This window comes from Paralichthys olivaceus, chromosome 10 (genome assembly GCF_024713975.1).
Source record: "Paralichthys olivaceus isolate ysfri-2021 chromosome 10, ASM2471397v2, whole genome shotgun sequence".
Classification (NCBI taxonomy): Eukaryota; Metazoa; Chordata; class Actinopteri; order Pleuronectiformes; family Paralichthyidae; genus Paralichthys; species Paralichthys olivaceus.
The window spans coordinates 18,820,596-18,837,680 of NC_091102.1; the positions used below are offsets into that span (position 1 = coordinate 18,820,596).

Sequence of the window (17,085 nt, forward strand, 5' to 3'; positions counted from 1 at the left end):
TGAACTGGTTGGCTGGTTATCAGGGCGGTAATTTTAGATGCTAAAATGTTACATGGTATTTTTATTTTTATTTTTTAAATCATTTTCATCTGTTTTGTTTTTCACTCATTTACTTTTTGTCTTATGTTTTAAAATCTGTGATATTATCGCTCTACCTAATTTATTCTCACATAGTCATGTCATGTTTAAAGGTCCAGTGTGTAAGATTTAGGTGAAAGGGATCTATTGACAGAAATTTAATGTAGAATAATCCTCATGATGTTTTTGCTATTTAGTTTCATCTAAATTGTATGAATTGTAGTTTTTTTACCCCAGAAAAGGCCCTTTATATTTAAATACTTCATATTTGCATTAAGGGATCCCCTGTAGAGAGGACTACGGGGGATGCCATCCTTTTTACATTGGTCCAGACTGGACAACCTAAAACCTTTTGAGTTTTTATGAGAACTGAAGGCTACCACAGGTTATTTTTCATGTTTAGAAGAGGAGGGTGAGGTGAGCGGTGTTCAGCTGCAACATGCAATTTCAACACTAGATTTCACTAAATTCTACACACTGTAACTTTAAGTCGCATATTTGGAGGCACATGTGAGTGCCTGGAGTGCTTGTCATGTGAAATGTGCTACATAAATAACCTTGACTGGACTGTGTGTGTGTGTGTGTTTGTGTGCAGGGTCTGGTAGTGATGTCTTCAGAGCTGGAGGAAGTAGTCAGCAGCATCCTGACGGGTCGTATTCCAGGCATGTGGATGAAGAAGTCCTACCCCAGCCTCAAACCCTTGGGAAGCTACGTCAATGACTTCCTGGAACGACTGAAGTTCCTACAGGTGCTTAAACCTGCTAAAATATTCAATACGAGATGCTGCAATAACAAAGAGTTGTTTGGGGTTATTCACAACAACTGATTGTCTGAGACAAATTAATGACCTCGAAAAAAGAGGCGATAATGGTATTAATAGAAAATGCAAAAGACAATAAATGTAAAAGATTAGACTGAAGGAAACGAGAGGAAAATGTTTATAACAGATTTTTAGCTTTTTTTCCCTCTTGAAAAGGAGAGGTCTCATAACGCTGCCTGCAGGGTCAGCTTAGCTTTGTCATTCCTCGCTGTAAGGCACCAGAGGTGAGGAGCTGCTATCACATGAAAAACTTTACTTCAGCACATACAGTGCCCTTTCTAGTCGACTGTAACCCTGCCTTAAGCTGTGTCACACTTGAAGTTACACAAGACTACTTCACAGTTACAGGAAGCACATGCAGACACATGGTCTATCATGTGAGTCCACAGAGTCAAATGCTTCAGCGAGTTTGTGTGTGTGTGTGTGTGTGTGTCTGTGTGTGTGTGTGTGTGTGTGTCTGGGGGTGGTGGGGTGGGGGGGGGGGGGGACTCATGTTTTACCAAAACATGAGTTTCATCTCAGTTTCATATAACACACTTTATGTTCTTTGCCTAGCTTCTAGACTGGAAACCCATTGTATCTCGTCACATATACAGTAACGTCACTCATTGGCCGTAGTCATTAGATAATCAGTCATCTGAAGTTTTAAACCCTCATTGTATAGAAAAAACTTGCATATTCATGTTCAGTGATGTTAATAATGAGTTGAATAATGTTTTGGAACCAAATGAAGATGTTTTATGAGCCTGATTTTAGAAGTTTGACACTTTGCTCAACCATATGTTCATGGGACTGTTTTTCTTTTGTAGACTATGTTTACGACGCAAACGCAAAAGCTGTAAACAAAACAATGTAACCTGAACCTTACCAGAGCTCAGTTTTCTCATCTGAAACCCAGTGTGTCCACTATGTTCTGGCTGGTCTGGTTGTAAATGGCACTCCTGTCTCTGCCCTGTGGTTTTGTCCAGGACTGGTATGATAATGGTACGCCTGCTGCATTCTGGATATCAGGATTCTTCTTCACCCAGGCCTTCCTCACAGGCAGCCAGCAGAACTATGCCAGGAAACACACTGTCCCTATTGACTTGCTGGGCTTCGACTTTGAGGTCCTGGATGACAGACAATACAAACAGCCCCCAAAGGACGGTAGGATACTACTAGAGGGAGAGGAGGATAAAGCATGGGCAAGGGTGTTTATAGGGAGAACGAAGGATGGTGGTTTAATAGGAAACATAGGATTTTAAAACAGTTACTGAAAGGAAATATTCAACAAACCATCCACTAGTTTAATGACAGCAGAGAAAAGACTATACGAGAGGATAGAGAGAGCACTTTGAGAGGGATTGAGATGTCAGAAGGAAATGAATACAAGGTTTCAACAAAAAAAGGCATATTAGCAGTGGTTGGAAGAGGAGAAACAGATGAAAAGTGACATTAGGCTGACTGAAAATGAGAGCGGCGGAGAATAAAAGGAGTATAAAGTTAAAGTGTTAAAGCCGCCCTGCTTCTTGTCTGCATGGAAGCCTGCATCAGCCCCTCGCTGTGCCTACAGCTCAGCTGGGAGATTCTCAGTCAAAGTCTCACCCTCAATCAGTGCCTAGCTGGGGCCCCCATCATGCTAACACTGCCCGTACTGCCAAACCACTAATCTGACAGTGTGTCTGTGCATTTGGCTGTGTGATACTGACAGAGAAAGCTCCCCCTATTAATAGGAGAGTTCACATGCTGTATGAAAAGGTCATTTCAGCTTGAGTCACAAGGGCGTCATGATGGTGGGAAGAGCCAGTATCTTCCCAGGGCTCCTCCACATCTGCTGGTCATGTAGAGTTTGTTGAAGGTAGTGGTCGACTCCAGTAATAACACTGACCGCCTCTTGTTTACAGGTGTGTACATCCATGGTCTCTTCTTAGAAGGCGCACGCTGGGACAGAAAGAACAAACTTCTTGCTGAGTCCCACCCTAAAGTCCTGCATGACCCCATGCCTGTGGTGAGCAGCGCACCCACTACTAACTGCTCCAATGTTCAGAAAACACATCACTCTCCTCACACTGTTCATTGCTGCAGCTCCTCTATTCAGCCTCTTTCTGAAACACTTTTAGCTACTGTCTCTTTAAGACCCCCTGATAAAGCCCAGTCTCCTCTGATTGGCCCACTCTGTTGTTGTTGTATGAAACGCCAGCTTCTGCTCTAGCTTTCCAAGTATAGGAAATCTTGATGTCATTTTACAATGTGGTATTAGCCAGAACACTGATGGGACTTTTCAGGAGCTTAACCCTGAACCCTGACCCCTGACCCCAGGAGCACCAGGAGCACCAGGAGCACCAGGAGCACCAGAAGCAGGGTTTTCTGTGGAGGAGAGAAACTCCCCTCTCCACAGACCATGTGCATTTTACCTTTCCAGATTTTGTAAAACTATAATGTCACCTCCCCAATGCCCAACAGTCCCCTGATGAAATCACACTTACATTTACTAGATCCAAAAATTTTTTATTTAGATCTGGACCAAATTACACTCATTCATAAATCAGTCCCCTATGCTTGACTTCATTTTTTTTATTATCAAGATACTTGAATGTCCTAAATCTGCCCCCTCATCGGCTCCACACAAAAATGTAATGGATTCCTCCCTGATCCATACTAAATCCTTCCACCACGTTAAATAGTACTACGTTTTGTAGTATTTAGCTATATAACAAACTAGTGGAAAGTAAAACTGAATAAGCATCATATAATAATTCATGGAAGTAGCCTGATAATCAGACTGAAGTCCCTTCACTTTAACTTGTCATGTCAAACTGAAACATCTGTAATGTCCACAAAACTATATTTAATATACATTTGATATTTGAAAACAAAATCCCACATTTGCTTGTGTATCAGATATTGATTCTCAGATTCTTTCTCGTGTTTTGATCATTTGTGGAACTTGCACAGTTTTATTTGTTTTGAACTAAAAGATCAAAAGTGCAGAGAGAAATGTGTGGGATCACACTTTACATGTGAGGATTTGGCACATCGGTGTGGGCAGCTAATAAACCTCACTGACAGATAACTGGTTGTGTTTGGTGGAAACCACCGCAGACACACAGTCCAACTCATTTATTGCATAACATGTATTCTGCTCCTGTGAATCTCTTCCACTGATTCCAGTTTTTAATCTGCGACCACACGGCTGTTTATTTTACTAATCAGAGACAAATGAGTCTCTGATGACAAAGTGAACAACAACAGCTCCACTCAGGACGATGCTCACTACTCCTCGTCCTCTGAGCTCATCAGCAGCATCAGCACTTGGACACTCTGCCTGTTGGACGCCTGGCTCCGTCTCTCATCCTCATATTAATTAACAGAGCTTGACATGGTTTATAAAAATAGACTGACAGACTGATGGAGACACGGTGCCAGAGGTGAAGAGAGGATAATGTTTTCCTCTTTTTTCTTCTTTCTCACCCTGTTCTCTCCTCTTCACTTTACATTCAAATGATGATGAATAATGCACAAGCCTGACTTTTTTAATATTCAAACATTTCAGGGCAAGTTATTAACAGAATCAGTTTTTGACACGACCGGAACTTAATTAAAAATGTGTTTATTATTGTCGGGGAAAACACAACAGTGGCTGCCGAGGCTGGCTTTGAAATGCAAATCCTCATAGAGACGCCTGTTATGGAACGAGAAGAGGACTTTTCTGGCTGCAAATCAACAAACAGTTTTTTGTTTGTTGTTGCGGGGTTTTTTGTAAGATGTTTTTTGAGTGGCCCAGTTTATGCCTTTTGCACAAACTAAGACTTGTTAATAGTCCAAAGGGAATCTATTGTTTTAGAAGTTTATGTCCCCACAGTTACAATTTGTAAGTTAATGTCTGGAAAACACATTGAGATGCGGGTTAGTTCCCTCTGTGTTGCTGTGTTCAGCTTCCTGTCCTGACCAGTGACTGCAAGTAATGATGGACGACACATCTCCACTTCCTCCCACTGTCCAGAAAATGAAGCCAAAAAGTGACTTATTGAGTACGTGAACATGGCCTCTCTCTCTCCCTCTCTGTCAGATGTGGTTGAAGCCCATTAAGCGGCAGGACATCCCCCAGAGGATGTGTTACGTTGTGCCCGTCTACAAGACCAGCGAGCGGCGCGGCACGCTGTCCACCACTGGCCACTCCACCAACTATGTCATCTCCATGACGCTCAACTCCAGCGTGCCAGCCGAGCACTGGATCAGACGAGGGGTGGCGCTGCTCTGCCAGCTCAGCTCCTAGTGTCATTGGTGTCACGCTTCATGCTCACTACTTATTCTGTAGTTTTAAATAAAAGAATGGAAATAACACACAGGCTCTCCTGTCTGTTTAGACATCTGCATGAACACAACAGTGGCAGGTCGTAATCATTAGGTAACCATCGGCTCCGTACTGCCAGTACTTTGTAATGAAGTACTTTGTAGGAATATTACATGTATAGTACTATACTCAGTGGCTTTCAAGAGTGGTGCTACTAATAAATGTCACATACATTTTGACTGGTAAACCATTACTGTGTACTTTCATGTATGTGATTTGAGAACAGCGCCACCACAGGCCACAGTAGGAACAGACAGGACTGTTTTAAGTAGCGGACACGATGGAAATATTTTAATGAGTGAAAAGCACAAACTGACATGTTTTTTACTTCAGGTTCCTCTTCATTTAAAACCAAGTCTGTAACCTGTTGCAAAAGTGGACAGTGTTTCAGAGTCACACCCTAAATATGTTAAAGGAGACTTTCAGGGAACTCATGTCCTTCACATCAATGTTCAGAAGATAGACCTTATTCTGAATGATGTTAATCCTGATGGGTCTAAGGGATGCTAATTCATATTCCAGTCTACATGTTACAGAGCAGTGTGATTATGACATCAACATTACGTCTAGTGCGTCAGATGGCCAGATTTTTGAAACCCCAACCTGAAGTAGTCCAATGTAAGGTAGGTATTATCTTTCCATCTTCTTTACACCCAGGACTTGTGTCGTCAAGCAGTTGGTAAAACGCTGTGAAAACTCCCATAGGAAATTATAATGGGATTAAGACATGTTCAGGTTTACATCGTGGGCCTGAGGTCTGAATCCTCACAGTTCTTTGAGATTATTGCCTATTCTGACCAAAGAGTCTATAGAAAGATGGATGACATGAAAACGTGAAGCCAAAACATATAAATCGCCCCCTGGTGGCTGGCTGTAGTATAGCTCTTGAATCCCACCTACTCATCCATGTGAGTGGATGGGACATGGACCAAACTAGTACATGTCAAATACATCTACACATACATTTCAATAAATGTAATCACATGGATGCATGTCCAAGGGCTAATTTAGGTTTTGAGTTATTTGAAGCCTTGAGAATGAGATGAAACATCCTGATTTACAGCTGAGGCTGACTGGTGATTGGTTTAGTGTTTCAGCAGGACCTCACTACAGCAGCTGCAGCCCCCTTCATTTCTGTATAGTGTGCTGAAGTGGAGACATGTCCAACTTTAGATGCAGTCTATGACTGACAGTATGACTTCAGTCAGGTTAAGTTATCAGAAAATGGTGTTTAAATGGCAGCATCATATTCAGATTTAATCAGCGGAATATCGCAATATCTGTGTCCATGTAAACGTTGGGTTAGACGTTACACTGAAACCTTAAGAAAACAGGAAACAGGGATCTTTTTAGAGTTTAATTTCTTTCTGTGATGGGGAGAATGTACAGACAGGCAAACAGCACAGGCGTCACAGTTTACATTTCATATTCACAATACTAAACAAAATACAAATAACAAAGCAAAAGAAAAAAGAAAGAAAACAAGCTTAGACCTTCATTTAATGGAGAAGTTCTTGTCCAATAAACAGTGAAGACACTTTGTATTTGGGGCATCGGGTCTGATGTGCACTAACACATGACAGGACAGTTTGGATTTACATTAAACTGAGGAACAGAAAAAATGTGAATGACTGAATGATGTGAAAAGAGCAAATAAGGAACTGGTTTCAAATTACATTCAGGTTCTGTTTAAAAAATGCACCTAACTTAAATATAATGATGAAATAATAAAAAGTCTGTAAAAGACGCAGAAGATTCCAGATGATGACGATAAGATATTTTCTGCCACCTGCAGATCTGCTTTTAGGAAACACTCGCGCCACTACACCCCAAGCTACACTTTGTGATCTTCACACACTTCATTTAAAACAGTAACACAAAGCGTGTTGACAACTTTGCAGAACAAATGAAAAATAAAAATAGAAGTTTTACACTCAACACGATGTCTGTACCGTTTCACTCATGCTTCATGCATGGTTCAATCAGAGCGACGACAATGACCGACAATGATTTACAGCCAGTTAAAGACAGATGATGGATGTCACACAGTGACAGTGCAAATGTAAAGACACACAAACATTATCTGTGTGCTCCGGCCAAAGCTGGAGCTAGGCTAGCTAGCTTAGCATGTGAGCCACTAGTACAACCAATGGAATGTCAGGGTTAGGAAGCATGTGGGGGGGGGGGGGGGGGGTGTCAAGCACAGGCCACTGAAACCCCACATTCGGGCCAGTTTGACACTTCAATGTATCCACGAGGAATGCTCATACAAATAATAATAAAAACTGTAATAATCCTTTCTCCTGTGGTTTGACACAAGTGCAGGGAATGCTCATTTGAAAGCACCGTTTGTTGTTCCACTGTGACAAGGGTTTCTTTTCCCGCTCCGTCTGATTGTCACGAAAAAACTTTCAAAGCAAGAACAGAGCTTTTGCTTTTAGCTGCTCGGCTACAGACACGATGAAAGACCCCATGTGCTTACAGTACGTCATCAAGTCCAGCAGTAGTGTGACAACTCCACCTCTGGCTGTGATTAAGTGTTGGTTGCCCAAAGTAAATCAAGTAAACTATGCCACTATCTGATGATCAGAATGAATAGTTCTTCACATCCTGAATCAGCTGATTCTTCTATGGAAAGATAAAATATAAAGTTCTAACGATGATATGTCTCCTCTAGCTAGATTGTCAGAACTAAACAAAATATATCTGTCAACACTAATTTATTAAAGCTTTGGCAGCTGTTAGTTCAACTATACAACACAAAGGTTTAATAATCCCCAAAATATCTAATTAGACAATTAAACGTTATTCATAAGGAAAACATGGAGAAAGTTGGAAGAGAAAAATAACACTGTCTGTAGGATCATTCACGTCTCTATGTTGATGCTGCAGCTGAAAATGGGGAAGAACTAAATGGTTTGTTCCAGATGTGGCGGCAAGCTAAGCCGAGCTCCTCGACTCTGCTGCTCCAGTGGCCAGGGCTTGGCACGTGGTGTGATGACATCAACCGTTGGGAATGATGAGAGGGACACACACCACAGATGTATGAGGACATAGGACACAGCACAGGATGAATGAGAGACGACTAGGACGACAACAAGCAACAGGTGATGATGGACAGGCGGCTAGCTACCGGGCCGTGACAGGAACACGGGTCCTGCACCACCTGGATTTGATTGTTTTTTTAAAGATGGAGTTTCCTGGTCGGAGTGAAGCTTCGCCCTTCTTTCATTCTGTCCTTTTTTTCTTTTTGCCGCACAGGGAGCAGACAGATCGGAGCTGACAGTGACTGTGGAGCAGAATGTAAACATCACTAAGCTGAGTCATGAGATGAGCGTAACCTACCGCTGGAATGGAGGCATGGTCCATGAAAGAGACTCATGCTGCATGCAAGACTGGGCAGCTACGTTGCAAACAAAGCATGTGAAGGCCAAGAGGGGCAACAGTGAAACATCTTGCCCTCCCCTCGCTCTCTACTCTACAAGAAGCCAAAGTCGAAAACGATTTGGTCTTCGAAGATGGCGATGAGCAGCATGATGCCGAACCCAGTCAGCATGCCCAGGTTCTGCAGCACAAAGTGTCCCAGCTGGCAGCGCTTGTGTTCCTCACTGTCCCCGTGGAGCATCTCTGGCAGCTAGGAGAGACACATTGTTAATGGTTGGTATCAGAGACAAGCTTCGGCTACAGCCACACTACTACCTATTTGTTAGAACACACATCAACTCTGCTACAGATACAGCTGGTGTGCACACTTCTGGAGTTTGAAGTTTGGAAACGCTGCTGGCTCCATTTTATAGGAAACCTCTGGGGCTGTGTTTTAGTCTGGACAAGCAGAAACTGAATCGCTCTCTGATTGTTTCCTTTGTGACAATCAGCTTCACTGATTTGATCACGTGATGCCCCTCCCAAAGAAAACAACCAGCATCAGCCTCGGCCACCAGTGTAGAACGCAACATGGAGAAGCATTTACAAGTGTTGGTACCCTGTTGTCTCTGCTAATGGCTGTGCAGTTAAATCCTACATTTTACTTTTTGCCACTGCTGCTTCTCATTTCTGGCCGGGCTCTTTCTGCAAAGAACAGCCAAAGCTTCCTGTTCACACTTGCACATGCATGCCCAGTGTACGTGAGTGGTCATGTGATATGTACTTTCAGGGGTTTTAGTATTTGAAGTCACTGTTTCTTAAACCAAAACGTAGTGGCATGGTTGTAGCCTTAGAATTAACATCAGAGATCAGGAGAGGGCTCGTGTGGGAGAAGGTTTCATTCTGATTGTGAATGCACCGCGCCAACTTACCATATCCACCAGAGCCACATAAAGGAACATGCCGGCTGTGATGGCGAAGATCCAGTTGGTGACATTGTGTGTGTACTGGCCCACGACGGTGCCAATCATCATGCCAACGTAGGCCATGAGGGCGGACAGCAGATTGTAGACGATGGCCTGCTTTACTGACATCCCGGCTTTCAGCAGCACCGCAAAGTCACCTGTCAGCCAGGACACACACACACACACACACACACACACACACACACACAGAAACACCATTACAGCAATTTCCATGTGTCCGTCTTATTTTGACATCGTCAGTCATGTTTTCAGCTCCTGTGTTTTTTTATTTATGTATTTCTGCGAAATGTTAAAGTTACATAAAGTGTGAAGCTGCAGCAGTGACGTGCACTTTGCTGCACATCACTAACTCCTCGGTGAGAGGCTGTGGCACGTGTCACACGGTGGGTTTTAGATTTTCTTTTTTTTACTTTGGTGACGAGGCGAACCTGTTCAAAACAAACTCTCCTCCAGACGTCTGCCATCGCTATCTGTCTTCAAGTAGGTGAAAAAAACACACAGCCCAGGAGCTGCTCTTTCGAAGAAATATGTCTTTAACTCCCCCCTGATGCACTTATGATTACATATGCACGCCGTAGCCTCTCTACCCTCTTCAATCATTGCCGGGCCAAATGCGGGAAGAGGCCCAAGTCTCAGCGGAAACGCCCTGGATTTGGGAAGAAGGATGAATACTGAGAAGGGGGTGGCCTACATTTCCTGCACCGTGTAACAAGCGGCCTCTTTTCCTCGCTAATTACCACAATGAATATATTACTGCTCCACTCTCATCCATCAATCAAAGCCGCGGAAAGAAGAGGGTGAAGTTAAGGAGAGACAGTCCACACACATCACACTTCAATGCTCCTTCTTTTTCATCTCCCCCTCTTCAACTCACTGTGACGTGTTCCTGCCTCCCTGGCTCCACTCCTTCAGACACACCTGCCACTGCCTCATCTACCGCAATTAACACACACATCACTGCCAATTAGCTTCACTCTGGGTGGTTAAAGAAGCCTCATAATCATCATCTCTGCCATCCAGCTGCCAGTCGGGGGACGGCTTTTGTGCTCAGGAGGAGACGAGAGGTGCACTTGTCAAACTGCTGACAGGCGGCCCGACGGGGGTGAAAGCATGACAACAAGCGCTCCTCAGAAACAGGAGCCGAATCAACAGGAAGTTTGAAATTACACAGAGGGAGTAAAAAAAAAAAGGGGCAGATCTTGCAAATCTTCGCACACCACTTGTGACTCGTGCTGCGGTTAACCATCTGGAAGGTCGAGGCTACGGGAGTAAAAATAATGGTAAAGGACAAAAATGTTTAAATCAAAGCTCAGAGCAGATTTGTTTTGTATTAAAAACTCTCTCTCAGACTTTGAAGCAGGTTTTTGCCACATTAGTTAAACCCATGTTTCCAGTGATGCTGCTCGTCATCACAAGAGGGAGCAGCAGACAAACGTAGGCTGTGATTCACCAGCTCACACTGTGCCTTAATCGACACTTCTCTATGCATCAAGCACACAAATGAGGCCTGGAAACTGCACATCATTAGTGCCGATGTGCAATGTCTGTCTGTTTCAGCACGCACTCGCCACCTCTTCTTCACACTGTAAACACACACACTGAGGAGCGCTGTGAAGTCTGAAAAAAAGGAAGCCCGGAACAAAACTTAGAATTAAAGTGAATCAAACGGGTCCTCGCGGATGACACATTGGAATACAGATGAACGCACCGGCGGCAGCTGTGCCGTCATCAACTCTGACCGTATTGAACAGTGTGTGCCAGGTGCGGCGCATCGTCTGCGCTGACAGACACATTGACAGGCCATTTCGCTGCTGTCAGAAAAAAGCCATTAATCTTGCAAAAAAAAGTTCAAGTACATTTTTCCGAGGAGAAGAGAAGAGTGACGATTATTGACAGCACTGAGATTCGTCACAGATTCCAGGGGACAGATGATCACGTGACGCTGTCTGATTCAAGTTTCCGATGAAAAGAGAAAAAGAGCGGTTTTGCTGAAGCAGGTATTGAGACTGTGCAGCCTTTGCAAAACAGCTTTGTTCTTGTTGGATGAATGAAGCGTGTAGCGTGCACTGACTAAATGACTTGTTTTGCTCCACTTACCAAGTTCATGAGGTAATTCATGACAGAAAACCGCCACTGATGTGCTGATGCCTCCTGTCAGGTTTGCACTGAACGCTGCACCTGAAGAGACAAAGAGAAGGCGTTAAAAGAATAGCTACATAATTGAAACCCCGCCTTTTCAGCCTCTATGATGACCTTGGCTAATTGGCTGCTAGCTTTAGCTATATGTTTAAAGCCGAGTTCAAATAGTTGTAATGATCCAATGATTGTGTAGTGACTACAGAATGTGCTGTCTTGTGATTGGTAGTCTTGCAGTCATTGGTTGTTTACGCTACATGACTGACTGGCAAACGGGGGGTTACTTGATCTGTCACATGGAGAAACCCCCAACCGGCCCCCCACCAACTTCAACCCGTCCTGTGCTAGGGCTGTCACCTTTTATTCCAAATTTAAACATTCATTGGAACATGGGTAAAAAGTTCCTATTTGAACTGTACTGACCTTGTCCATTTCAATATGTACAGTCTAGAAGTGAGTCAGCAGAGAGCGATCACAATCAGCTTGTCCTATTGCAGCGCCCTGATCCGCTATCAGTAGTGAGCCAGTCATTTTGTTTTGCTACAAAAATGGAGGATCCTCGCAAGCAAAACTGGATGAGTTGGTGGGCCTCTCTGATCGCATCTTTGCAGAGTTCGCCTTTCGCAAATGCCGATTGAGCACAGATTCAGGGCTTTTGTCTGTGACTTGCATATCTCGTCTGCAACTGGCAAATCAGGCTGAACTACGCTTCATATAGTAAAATGAGAGTCCTATCAATCTTCTCGGCGAGCCAGAAGACTTAAAACTAATAGAGATAACATTAAAACGTATAAATTACCTATTGCCAGGCCGTCGCTGAAGTTATGCATGCCATCGCCCATTATGACCATCCAGGCGATGCTGGCTATACCAGCGTCCTTCATCTCCTGGTCTGAGTGGCAGTTCCCCCCATGAGAGTGGCCGTGGCCATGTCTGTGCTGCTTGGCCTTATGTCCCTCCTCCTTGCTGGGTGAGTGCTGGTCTTGTTGGGGGAGTGCGGATGCCAGCGGCGTCTTGTTAGTGGGAGAGTCGGGGGGTTGGAACTCTGTGAGCTGTGTGTCATTGTACCCATTGTCACATGAGATGGCCGTGCTGTCGGGGTCTGGAGAAGGGAGAGATGTTACAGAGGCAAAGCCCGTCTGGACTGTAACCAGCAGTAAAAAGCAAATGACCTAACTCTTCTTACCTTCACTGAGCGGCTTCAGGTGCAGCCACTCTGCATCCGAGCGCCGATTTAGCTTGTGGTCTGACAACTTCCTGCCAATCTTTCCCTCCTCGCTTGACTTCTTCATGCCCTGTGAGCACAGATACACATTTTACGAGCTAACACCTCCAGGAGTATGTGAAAACTACTGTGAGGTTCAGCCTGGTCTATTGCCGACAGCAGGGTCATGTTCATCTTACCCCTTGGTCTTTGTAGAGCTTAAACATTCCGATACAGTGTTCAATGATGAAGAGGAGGTAGATGCCTGCTAGTGCTGTTAGCCCCTTCCACACTCCATCGAATTCTGTGACCAGATCAGTCTTGTGGCTCGTCCGAGGCTGGCTGTGGTCGTGTTGCCCTTGAGACTGAAAACAGAGGAAGAGGGAACAGAGACGACTGAAAGATAGATAAGGATAACTAGTTTATCATTTTAGGTTAGTTTTAATGAAGAGAGAGAACAATTATAAGTAATTGTACCAGAGTTAGCAAGTTGCTTCTGTTGTCCCTGATCAGGTAGACAAAAGAACAACAGGACGTCAAATACACTACACATTGAAGTCCATCAGTGTGAGACTAATAAAATCAGTATGATCCACAGTATGATGGTGCTGACACTTCTGTGCTGCCAAAGCTCGAGGCTGGTTTTAAACACTGCAGAACTTCCCGAGTTTCTAATGTTTAGAGGAAGTGTATTCCACAATCGTTAATCGAGAAAGCAATTTGACCAAAGGCAGTTTTTCGGAACACGGTACCCATGATGCTTTAGTCCTATTGGCACTTTCAGGATAGGCTAGATATTCTCTGAAAGGACGGGGTGTGAGATTGAGGGTCCACCACTCTACAACTATCTTCATCCCCACTACACTGTTTTCTGTTCTCTACAAGGCATTTCCTCCTGGTCGGGGCACTGACAGATTGAATGTAAAGCTTTCTGAAAGTAAAACTTCATGATTAACTGCCTCGGGTGAATGCAGTTTTCAAATCTAAAAACACAGCTCTGACAACACCACCTTTATTGAAAGGATGTCTGGTTCTTTCAAAGAAAAAAATCTATCTGTCTTTTCTGTTGAATGATGCTTTTGGAAGCCAACGCAGGACAAAGATTTGATCTCTCTAGTCAGACAGATCAAATTCCTGATGCTTCTTACCCCTGAGAGAAAGAACACAGAATAAAAGCGTGTAATAAGCAGTGTGGGTGAAGCAGGCGATGGATGATAATCACTGAAATATTAGATGTGACATAAAGTGCTTTTAAACCTTCAAGAAAAAGCTTTATTTTTTGGGATGATTACTGAATTCTCATGTTTTTCAAAAACATAAACTATTAAACTTTGATTTACACACAAGCATTTTACTTTTTTACTTTATTTTTAAAACTGTATTGTAAGCTTTCACCTAGCATAATAGTAATTTTGGATTTTGACAGAGAAGTCACAGTTAAGGACTATTGTTAGAAAAACAAAAACTTGCTAAAACAAAAACACACTAGTCCTAAAAAACCATCCCTGTTCACAAGAGTGTTTTGGCTCCGTATGAGTTTTGATACACGTCATATTAACTAAATGATGTGCCTGCATATCACTCTTGCACAGTGGGCATGCACATGCCTGTGTAAACAAGAACTGTCACAGATTGCTTGACTAGTAGCTTGTATCCAACAAATGTAAGTAGTTGAATCATTGTAAAGTGCAGAATACAACTGCACAACAGGATGAAGCAAAGACAACTGGGTCATCAATGCTTCTAACTGATTATTGTGTTCTACACTTGTAGTCGAGGATTATGTCAGTTGTTTTCTTCCAGAGCAGGGTCATGTGATGGGAGCCTGACAAATCAACAGAGGCTAAATGGTGATGGAAAAGACCCAATCAGCAAGCAGAGTAGTGTAGAGGGCAAGTGTATCAGTAGCAGAGGTGATGCGTTTTCAAACCAAAACGTCAGGCGGATGTAACCAAACGTTTCCTCAAATTTCACATTTAACTGCTCCACTTGATGTTTTTTTATCTATTGTACAATAAGTTGTGTTCTAGCTTTACTCACATGGGGAAGCAGGTGAAGGAGAGCGTCGCCACTGAGCGTGCCCACTGCCAGCGCCACCAGGAAGGTGAGCAGGAATTTAAAGCAGCCTTGGTTGATAATGGGCACGAGCACCACACCCAGCAGAGACAGCAGGCTGATGATGGTGATGGACACGAAGCCCCAGACCCAGACCCACACTGGAGAAAGAGACAAAGAAAATATTTACTATTTAACAAAGGGAGTCACAGGTTGCTTTTTTCTTCAGTCTCTTAAGTGTTTCCTTTACACGTGAAGAAAAACTCCCAATTTCTCCCATCTGTGTGTCCTTGTGATGACACATGATGCCTACAGGAAGAGACATGAAGTGACTTTTCTGCAGAATCCCACTCGTCTCATTTTTCATTCAAGGCTGCAGACACGAGACGTGAAGCAGAAGAGAAGAAATCAGAAAGGTACACTATCATTTAAACTGTCAGTTCGGCTGTCAGGCCCGTGACGCGTTTCAAAACAGAGCGAGAGAGAAAAAGTTTAGAATCCTTTCGTCACAGAGGACAAAATGCTTAATGTAGTATGAAATTCAATGTTACAGCAGAGCTGCTGGTGTGTTTGCTGAAGTGATGCTGGGTCCTTCACTGCCGACATTCAGCTGTGCTGTAGGACACCTACTGACTAAAACACAGTGTGCATGTAATTCACATCTTACAGGCAATTGACTTCTGTTTCAGAAGCATGTCACAACACACTCAACTACTTCTCTGTAAATATGACACTGAACACTGTGTCAAACATATGATCTTCACAAATGTAGCAGGTTTTTTTTTTTCTATCTCATCTGAGACATTACCAGAGCCCATGTGCTTTGTTGTTGCAGATCCAGGATTGTGGCTGTGACTGGCATCTTATCATGGATTATAAAACTAGATTACTTAAATATACAATAAACCTGCTCACATATACTACCATTACTGGCAATACCTCTATCATTACAATTGACGTTAATGCTACCTTCATCTTTGTCAGACATTCTCTTTCGTATAAATACTTTAAACATTGATACACCTCCCCAATTACGTCTTTTCTATGGATGTAAATATCATTACTTAGGCTAAGAGCATTGATTGAATGTATTTTACCATTACTTAAACCAAAATATATGTATACCGATAGGGACTCACCAAAATGTTTAATTTTTACCCAACTTCTCGACCTAATAAAAACTACTTAGCGCTAACAGAGCTTCACATAAACAAAATGACAAGAGCTAACACTTAGCCAGAGGGAACAATAACTATTAACAATAAAAAAAAACATTGGCAGACACACATCGACCCCAGGTGGTGTCGCTTGTGAAGAGATGATCTGTCTCCTGCCTGACAGAGCGGCCTTCAGAGACTGAATCAAGCTGTTTCTGCACAAGCAGAACAAATCCAAGCACACGCAGAGTATGAGCGCAGGGTTTTGAGTGAAAGCATTTTACTTGTCTGGTCAAAGACCACTCCTTTGCTTACTTTCAATAGAGGATATGTACAAAGCAGAATTTCCTTTTTGAGAAACCTATGTGGGTTGAAATAAACGTGAGTGTGACTGAGATACTTCTGTGGTGCAGTTGAATCTTTGATAAGGTGTTATCAAGATAAAAGAGCACGGTTTGTAACAACAGATAAAATACAGTATAAGGCCATGCTACAGTTTTGTGTGACTGTAAAACTCTAAAGCTGTTTGGTAGTGACTCTGCCTCTCCTTTATTACCTCGTGTTTCCAGTTTGTCTCCGTTTGTCTTCGTCAGCGTCTGGCTTCTTTCAGACACTGAACTCTGGAACTCTTCCACAGTTTCTCAGCAGGAGTTGTACGTGTGAACACAAATGTCTGAGGGAGAGCCTCCGGAATTTCTGCGGCCTTTCTACCTTATATGTGTCAGGTTGTTTCTTTAATTTGAAAAACTCAGGAGTTATTGACATCTATCCAAGCAGTTTTGTGTTGTTGTATAACTATGTGAGTATTTCTTTAGTATTTGTAAATCTTGTTTTGTGCATTTGCCTTGTGCATACATGCTCAATCCAGGTTGTAGTAAAACAGAGTGAGAGTGTTTATCTCTGTTGAAAGATTAAAGGTTGCTGTAAGATTAGAGGTTTACGTGAAAAACTCC

The 17,085-nt window shown here is 43.1% G+C and overlaps 2 protein-coding genes across 8 annotated transcripts in view; one reads left to right on the forward strand and one right to left on the reverse strand.

The window, feature by feature from the left end:
• The window catches only part of dnah7 (dynein, axonemal, heavy chain 7), a 74,015-nt gene extending 68,794 nt beyond the window's left edge, over positions 1-5,221 (forward strand). For both annotated transcript variants that reach the window (XM_069533212.1, XM_020089706.2), the window contains exons 63-66: positions 674-826; positions 1,867-2,044; positions 2,782-2,885; positions 4,947-5,221. In XM_069533212.1, the coding sequence (XP_069389313.1) occupies positions 674-826; positions 1,867-2,044; positions 2,782-2,885; positions 4,947-5,153 (642 nt within the window). In that variant the 3' untranslated portion in view covers positions 5,154-5,221. The remainder of the gene's footprint in view (positions 1-673; positions 827-1,866; positions 2,045-2,781; positions 2,886-4,946) is intronic.
• A 1,353-nt stretch (positions 5,222-6,574) lies between these two features.
• slc39a10 (solute carrier family 39 member 10) overlaps positions 6,575-17,085 on the reverse strand; it is a 31,456-nt gene continuing 20,945 nt past the window's right edge. For all 6 annotated transcript variants that reach the window (XM_069532865.1, XM_069532868.1, XM_020090199.2 and 3 more), the window contains 7 exons: positions 14,961-15,136; positions 13,121-13,285; positions 12,903-13,011; positions 12,516-12,818; positions 11,678-11,758; positions 9,527-9,717; positions 6,575-8,865 (listed from right to left, as the gene is read on the reverse strand). In XM_069532865.1, coding sequence (XP_069388966.1) covers positions 8,710-8,865; positions 9,527-9,717; positions 11,678-11,758; positions 12,516-12,818; positions 12,903-13,011; positions 13,121-13,285; positions 14,961-15,136 — 1,181 coding nt within the window. In that variant the 3' untranslated portion in view covers positions 6,575-8,709. The remainder of the gene's footprint in view (positions 8,866-9,526; positions 9,718-11,677; positions 11,759-12,515; positions 12,819-12,902; positions 13,012-13,120; positions 13,286-14,960; positions 15,137-17,085) is intronic.